Source organism: Taurulus bubalis (genome assembly GCF_910589615.1).
Source record: "Taurulus bubalis genome assembly, chromosome: 2".
Classification (NCBI taxonomy): Eukaryota; Metazoa; Chordata; class Actinopteri; order Perciformes; family Cottidae; genus Taurulus; species Taurulus bubalis.
The window spans coordinates 814788-822565 of record NC_136590.1 but is presented as its reverse complement, the minus strand read 5'-3'; the positions used below and the strand labels follow the sequence as shown (position 1 = coordinate 822565).

Genomic DNA, 7778 nt, shown 5'->3' with positions numbered 1-7778 from the left:
ATATATATATATATATATATATATATATATATATATACATATATATATATATATATATATATATATGTATATATGTATGTATATATATGTATATATATATATATATATATATATATATATATATATATATATATATATATATATATATATATTTGTTATATATTCAAGGCAATGCGCTGTTTGTCTACCGTCAAATAACGAAGACGCGTATTCGTCATGGAGGCTTTTATTCTGAAGGCTGCTGTCGTGGCCGGAAGTTGTCCGCCGATGCCGGTGATTAGGAGCAAAGACCGGAAGAGAATCGTGAAACAAATAACAGAACAAATAACGACCTTTAAAGTATGTCAACGAACTTAAACTGACCACAGCTTTTTTGGGGGAGAAGTAACAAACTGTTTTACAAATTTAAAGCCGACGGAAGTTCGTAGCTGACGTCCGCTATGTCAGCTCGTTAGCTACCGAGGCTAAGGGCGGACAGATGCCGTAAAGCGGAGCGTCTGGTCGCGGCTGCCCGGGAGCCTTAAAGGTGAGTCTTTCCGGTTTACGACCCGGACTCTGCTCCTGTTTGAAGCCACCTGTGAGCTAAACCCAGGAAGACCACGCTAAGGTAAACATTATGGTGGCAAGTACATGAGCCACAATATGAGGTACTTGTACATTAGTTGAGTATTTCCATGTTGTGCAACTATAGACATTGTACTGTGCACTGTACTACATCTCAGAGGTACATATAGTACTTTACACTTTACTACATCCCAGAGGTACATGTTGTACTTTATTCTACGTCTTGGAGGTACATATAGTACATGTAGTACGTTATACTACGTCTCAGAGGTACATGTAGTACTTGGTACTCGGGCTGCAACAACGAATCGATAAAAATCGATTATCAAAAGTGTTGCAACGAATTTCATCATTGATTCGTTGTGTCGCGCGATTATTACGCCAGTCAATAAGTCAATAAGTCAATAAGCCGCGGAGAAACAATAAAGAGCGGAGCAGCTGACCGGCAGCGTGTCTGAGGTTGGAGTGAGACACGGAGAAACTGAGGTCTGATCTTCAAGAGAAGATCTTTGACGTGTAGGGTCTCGGCCAATCAGCGTTAAGATGTCTACACCGTCTTCATTTTCCTCAAACCTGATTTTAATGAAGCTAGTCAGCTTCTATCGCGTTAGCTAGCGTGTTTGGGTTGTGTGTTGTGTTAAAGTTCCGTTATGTTCCGTTACAGTTCAGTCTTGTAACGACCATAACGTGGTGAAACATGCCGTCACCCGGTCTGGTTCAGGTCACCAGTCACTCTTAACGTTACACCGGAGGATCTGATAAAGGTTTTTATTCTTTTACTCAAAGTAGAATGAAGCAAATCCCGTAGTTGGTCTTATCCAACAGTGTGACGCCGTGGTCATAAGAGACCCAGATATTGATCAGATGATGTGAAGGAAGGAGTTCCAGGAAGAGGACGCTCTATATGCAGAGCAGCTTGATGAGATGAAGTGGAGCTGGACCTGCAGGTGGAGGTCCAACAGACGAGAGAAGAGCAGCACAGCTTCCCTCTGTCCAGTGTTCATACATATTGATAAAGCAGTGTTCATACATATTGATAAAGCAGTGTTCATACATATTGATAAAGCAGTGTTCACACATATTGATAAAGCAGTGTTCACACATATTGATAAAGCAGTGTTCATACATATTGATAAAGCAGTGTTCACACACATTGATAAAGCAGTGTTCACATATATTGATAAAGCAGTGTTCATACATCCGGCTCCTTGTGTCCTCAGTCCGCTCACTGAGGCGGCGGCGGCCTCCAGGATGCTTCAGGGCCCGTACGGCAGCCTGGACCGGGACCGGCCGCTGCTCCGGCTGCGGTTCCCCAGCTTCGCCGTGGCGACGGTGCTGCTGCCGCTCACCGGCCTCATCGGCTGCCTCGGCATCTCTCTGCTCTACCACTACGAGGACGCCACCTTCACACACTGCCACGTGAGTGGGCCTCCGGTGGGAGTCCGTCTGTGAGGGAGGAGGGCTAAGCTAAACTGTGTGTGTGTGTGTGTGTGTGTGTGTGTGTGTGTGTGTGTGTGTGTGTCCTCTCTTTGTCCCCAGGTGTCTAACTACCTGCCCTCCATCAGCGCCGCCATCAGCCGTGTGCCGGAGCGCTACATCTGGCGCTGCTGCATCGGCCTTCACTCGGCGCCACGCTATCTGGTGTCCGCCGCCTACTTCAGCTTCTACCGTGGCCGCTTCGCCCGGCTACCGGAGCGGCTGCTCAGCGGTCTGGCGCTGCTCTGCAGCCTCGCCGAGAACACCGGCCTGCTGCTGCTCACCTACGTGTCGTCCACCGAGACCTACAGTGAGTCCACTGCTTTGGCTTTGGATTATTATCAAGGACATGGACAAGTCATGGAATTTTTAAAATGGTTATTTCCAGGCCTGGAAAAGTCCTTGAAAAAAATACAATCCCAAAAGTGATGGAAATTTGGTCAAAAGTCTTGGCAAAGTCATGGAAATCCATTGGTCAAAATGTTTATGAACCCTGTTGTTGTTATTATTACGTAAGTGTGTGTTGCTGAGTCCATACATAAGTAAGATCATCCTTTATAGTCCCACAGCGGGGACGTTTACAGGCTTTACAGCAGCAGAGGGTGAAGTCAAACCAGAGATAGTAAACGAGTTTAACACAAGTATCATAAACCGAGAGATAAAAGTGTTTAAAAACCCAGTTTCAGGGTCATGGAGTTTAAAATGGTTATTTCCAGGCCTGGAAAAGTCCTTTTTAAAAAAATAAATTTCCCAAAGTTTAGTAAAAGTCATGTAAATGTGTTATATTCATGTGTTCATGACGTTCATTTTCACTGAGTTTGAAATAATGAATATGCTTATAAAAGAAAGACTCAAAATATAAGCAGGCATACATACAGGCATCTATATAAATGTTTATTCTTTTAATCAAACTATTGTCTCATTCATTTGAGTCATTTAAGGTTTACTGTATGCTTTGTATTCTCATTGTTAGTTTAAATACTACATTTACTCACTTTTTACTGTTTACACCCAGACTTCACTAAATGTTTGTCATGGACATTTGGTGAAAAGTCACGAGAAGTCATAATAAATCCAAAGCCAGTCCTAAACCGAGATGACGTGTTAAACCCGTGTGTGTCGCAGGTGTTCACAAGAACAGCTTCATCATGTTCATCGGCAGCTCGCTGCTGCACATGCTCATCACCTGCAGGCTGTGGCAGGTGATCCGGAGGCTCTGCGTGAACCCAGAGGTATGCCGCTCACCGTTCGTAACCAGGATGTTGAGCCTCATCAACTGCATTCTGAGCTAGAACGCTTTTTAAGTCTCATCTTTTAAAGGTTATCCCCATAATAATGGGAATTCACCACTATATATCTCTCTCTATCTATCTATCTATCTATCTATCTATCTATCTATCTATCTATCTATCTATCTATCTATCTATCTATCTATCTATCTATCTATCTATCTCTTCAGTTGAATCACTTTTATAGATTAGTATTTTCTGTATTTCCATCAGCATTGCTGAGTTTCACCTGCAGAGGGCGCCACCGAGCTAAAGAGCCACCTCATGAGCACAGAGCAGGTCCTTTAGTCCAGAGACATTCAGGCCACAAGACTCCAGTGATCCTTGGAGAGTGCTCCAGGGTTCTAACCGCCGTTCTCTGGGCCCCAGGGGTTCTGTTGGGGGTTCAAGAACATTCTGCTGGTGGAGGTCGTCTTCTTCATGGTTCTAAAAGGGCGTTCAGGTGACTTTGAAAAGGTTCTGGTGTCCTTGAAGAGGTTCAAGGATTACTTGAGGACACTCTAGGAAGAACCAGGGGTACCTTCATGGTCCTCGCAGAGGATTTTGGTTCTTGTGGTGGTTTAAGAAGGCCCTGAGGAGGTTCTTAGGGTTCTTGTGGTGGTTTAAGAAGGCCCTGAGGAGGTTCTTAGGGTTCTTGTGGTGGTTTAAGAAGGCCCTGAGGAGGTTCTTTGGGTTCTTGTGGTGGTTTAAGAAGGCCCTGAGGAGGTTCTTTGGGTTCTTGTGGTGGTTTAAGAAGGCCCTGAGGAGGTTCTTTGGGTTCTTGTGGTGGTTTAAGAAGGCCCTGAGGAGGTTCTTTGGGTTCTTGTGGTGGTTTAAGAAGGCCCTGAGGAGGTTCTTTGGGTTCTTGAGGAGGACCATGTGGTTCCTCAAGGGGGTGTGATGCCCTCTTTGAGGTTCTAGTGGACCCAGAAGAGTTGTTTGCGTTTTTTAGGGATCCATGAAAAGACTTTGTGGTACTTGTGATTTATGAGTTCAGGAGAGGATTCAAGAGTCCTGGAAGAGGTATGGGGTCCTGGAAGAGGTTCAGGAGTGCTGGAAGAGGTCATGGCTGGAAGAGGCTCTTTGTGTCCCGGGTCTTCCTGAGTAGGATTACTTGACATCTCCCGAGGTGGTCTGGGACCAGAGGTCCTTCAGGAGGTTTAAATAACCGTCGTCCTCCGATCAGGAAGGCGAGGAGTCCGTCCAGACCCTCTTGTCTGAACGGACCTCGGTGCTTCCCTGTTTCACTCCCGTCTTCCTGGTGGTGGTCATGTGACTCTGAGCTTTCAGGAATGTACTTTAATATTTAATATATACATGGTCAGGGTTCCCTCACGTCCTGGAGAGCCGCTTTGACTGTTTAACCCTTCGAGCACTCGGTTATTCAAAGGCTTTTTTACACAATAGCTTACAGAATAACAGCTTTTATGATTAGAAATATCAGTTCATGCGTCTTGAAGTTATGAGTTATGTCTGTTTTGTCCTCAGGCTTCCGTCTCAGTAAATATCTGTATTTTAAACGGACAGAGGGAAGAGAAGAGACATTCTGAGACTTTAATAGTTATAATTATTATAATTAGTCTGGTCCCCCCCTTTATCTCTCTCTCTCTCTCCCTTCATCTCCCCCTTTATCTCTCTCTCCACCTGCCCCCCCAAAGGAGAGGACGTCCTTCCGGTGGAAGCTGCGTCTCTTCCTGTTCAACGTGAGCTGCTGCCTGGCGGCCGCGTACTTCTTCAGACGCCACAACGCGCACTGTGAGACGGGAGGTGAGGCGGACGCTGTGATTGGTGGACGGGGGAGGGGGCGGGGCTTGTTGTTCCTCGCTCACTGTGCTCTCTGCTCTGCAGTCTACACCCTGTTCGCCCTGTGCGAGTACCTGGTGGTCTTCTCCAACATGGCCTTCCACATGACGGCCTTCTGGGACTTCGGCAGCAAAGAGGTGGTCGTGGCCACGCCCCCCGAGGACAAGCGCTACTGAGCTCCCCTGTGGCAGGTGAACGGGACCCTGCCTCTTTAGTGACGGGTTTAACGTTGAGAAGATCCTGATGTCAAATCAAACATTCCACCTGAGTTCTTCTAACTCCTGTTGTGATACGGTTTTAGCTGTTTGTATATGACCTTCAGCTGTTTTTATATGACTATATGACCTTCAGCTGTGTTTATATGACCTTCAGCTGTGTTTATATGACTATATGACCTTCAGCTGTTTATATGACCTTCAGCTGTTTTTATGACCTTCAGCTGTTTTTATATATGACCTCCAGCTTTGTTTATATGACTATATGACCTTCAGCTGTTTTTATATGACTATATGACCTTCAGCTGTTTTTATGACCTTCAGCTGTTTTTATGACCTCCAGCTTTGTTTATGACTATATGACCTTCAGCTGTTTTTATGACCTTCAGCTGTTTTTATATGACTATATGACCTTCAGCTGTTTTTATGACCTTCAGCTGTTTTTATATGACTATATGACCTTCAGCTGTTTTTATGACCTCCAGCTTTGTTTATGACTATATGACCTTCAGCTGTTTTATGACCTCCAGCTTTGTTTATATGACTATATGACCTTCAGCTGTTTTTATGACCTTCAGCTGTTTTATATGACTATATGACCTCCAGCTGTGTTTATATGACTATATGACCTTCAGCTTCTGTTTATATGACCTTTAGCTGTTTTTATATGACCTTCAGCTGTGTTTATGACCTTCAGCAGCGAGATGTTTGCTCCTGCACTTTGTCTACAGAAGAAATGTCTCAAACAAAGACTGTTTATAGGAAGTGGACATAGTCGTCACCCATTGGTTTGTGAACTGGTTTTTATTTCTTCGCAACCAGGGAACAGGAAGTGACCATATAAGGACTGAGGAGGAGTGACGTAGAGGCGCTGTATACGTCTCCGGTGTCGACCTGTCAATCACCTTGGAGCCCCGCACCTAAAGCATCACCTGCTTTATGGTCTGTTTGACTGTAAATTGAATCCAGACGTCTGATGCTAACGTTAGCTTAGCTTGTTTCTCTAATGACTTATGATCCATACGTCTGATGCTAACATTAGCTTAGCTTGTTTCTCTAGTGACATAAGATCCAGATGTCTGATGCTAACGTTAGCTTAGCTTGTTTCTCTAATGACTTGAGATCTGTACGTCTGATGCTAACATTAGCTTAGCTTGTTTCTCTAATGACTTAAGATCTGTAAGTCTGATGCTAACATTAGCTTAGCTTGTTTCTCTGATGACTTAAGATCCAGAGGTCTGATGCTAACGTTAGCTTAGCTTATGAAAAGCTACACAAAGAGAATACGACGCCACTGACGGGCATAAAGATATTGCTGGAAGCATTTTGGATAAAGTAACTAGAAATATTACAAAGGTCTCGTCGTTTTAGACGTTTTAATCCAGAAGAGTTGCTTTTTATACTTTTTTTTTTTTTTTTTTTTTTTTACGGTTAAATTAAAAAACTTGAGAAAAACCTGCGAAAGAGAATCAGCAACAGGGATCAGGAGATTATTTTGATGTAAAAAAAAATGAAGAAAAAATTATGATGTGATTATGTATCTATTAGTTAGATTTTTTTTCTCAAAATGTCAAAGAATATCTTATAATAATTAAAGTTCAACCATTTTCTCGACATGCAAAATGTTTTTCCCTCCTTCATGACAAATCCTGTCAATAACTAGCATTACACTTCCTGCATGCATTTCATAATAAATGCATTTGAACGTGAAGGTCTTTTATTGTGAAAGAACCAAAATATTTTTTAAATGCTCGTAAGGTTAAATTAGAAATAGATAAACTTCTATTAATATGAAACAACACGACTCTTTATCAGACGTGGAGCTAAGAATACACGAAAGGAAATGACACCATGTGACCAAGATGCCAGAAGAGATCTGTACGGTGGCCTTCTGGGACATCTGGAGTCACGTGACGTTCGCTCCAGCAGACTGGAGCCCATAAGAGTGTCTGCATACTTAAAGGTCATAAAGGTTGTCATGTGCTGTTTACATGTTCATTTGATAATAAACAACAAGAACTATGTTTACATTCCTGTTTGACTTCCTGTCTTTCTCCTCATGTTATTGCAGCATAACGTGTGTTGCATGATGACGTATCGAAAATGTTTTTTCTGTTTTACCACATTGACTTATTTATTCTGGGCGGTTTTATTCTCTCTGTTCCTCGGGAAGTTCTCTTGTTCTGCTGCGTGACGCTCGTCTTTTACTGTGAACGAGTTTTATTGAACGCACCAGCAAACATGCAGCTGTTGTCCTGCAGAGAGTCGTCCACAAGTCTGTAAAAGTACTGATACCACAGTGTACTAGTACTGATGCCACAGTGTACTAGTACTGATGCCACAGTGTACTAGTACTGATACCACAGTGTACTAGTACTGATACCACAGTGTACTAGTACTGATACCACAGTGTACTAGTACTGATACCACAGTGTACTAGTACTGATACCAC

At 43.3% G+C, this 7778-nt stretch overlaps 1 protein-coding gene across 1 annotated transcript; it reads left to right on the top strand.

The window, feature by feature from the left end:
- The first annotated feature begins 485 nt into the window (after positions 1 to 485).
- Positions 486 to 7347, top strand: pgap2 (post-GPI attachment to proteins 2). Its single transcript, XM_079238075.1, has 7 exons — positions 486 to 607; positions 1785 to 1983; positions 2104 to 2350; positions 3166 to 3272; positions 4967 to 5075; positions 5157 to 5302; positions 6149 to 7347. The coding sequence occupies exons 2-6, from the start codon at positions 1816 to 1818 to the stop codon at positions 5285 to 5287; spliced, it is 762 nt and encodes a 253-aa protein (XP_079094201.1). The 5' UTR covers positions 486 to 607; positions 1785 to 1815; the 3' UTR covers positions 5288 to 5302; positions 6149 to 7347.
- The last annotated feature ends 431 nt before the right edge of the window (positions 7348 to 7778 follow it).

Excerpts from the sequence above, each read along its gene's own strand:
- pgap2 (XM_079238075.1), top strand. The coding sequence starts at position 1,816 with ATGCTTCAGGGCCCGTACGGCAGCCTGGACCGGGACCGGCCGCTGCTC. Across the intron at positions 1,984-2,103 it reads CCACCTTCACACACTGCCAC|GTGTCTAACTACCTGCCCTC; the intron begins GTGAGTGGGCCT and ends CTTTGTCCCCAG. Across the intron at positions 5,076-5,156 it reads CGCGCACTGTGAGACGGGAG|TCTACACCCTGTTCGCCCTG; the intron begins GTGAGGCGGACG and ends TCTGCTCTGCAG.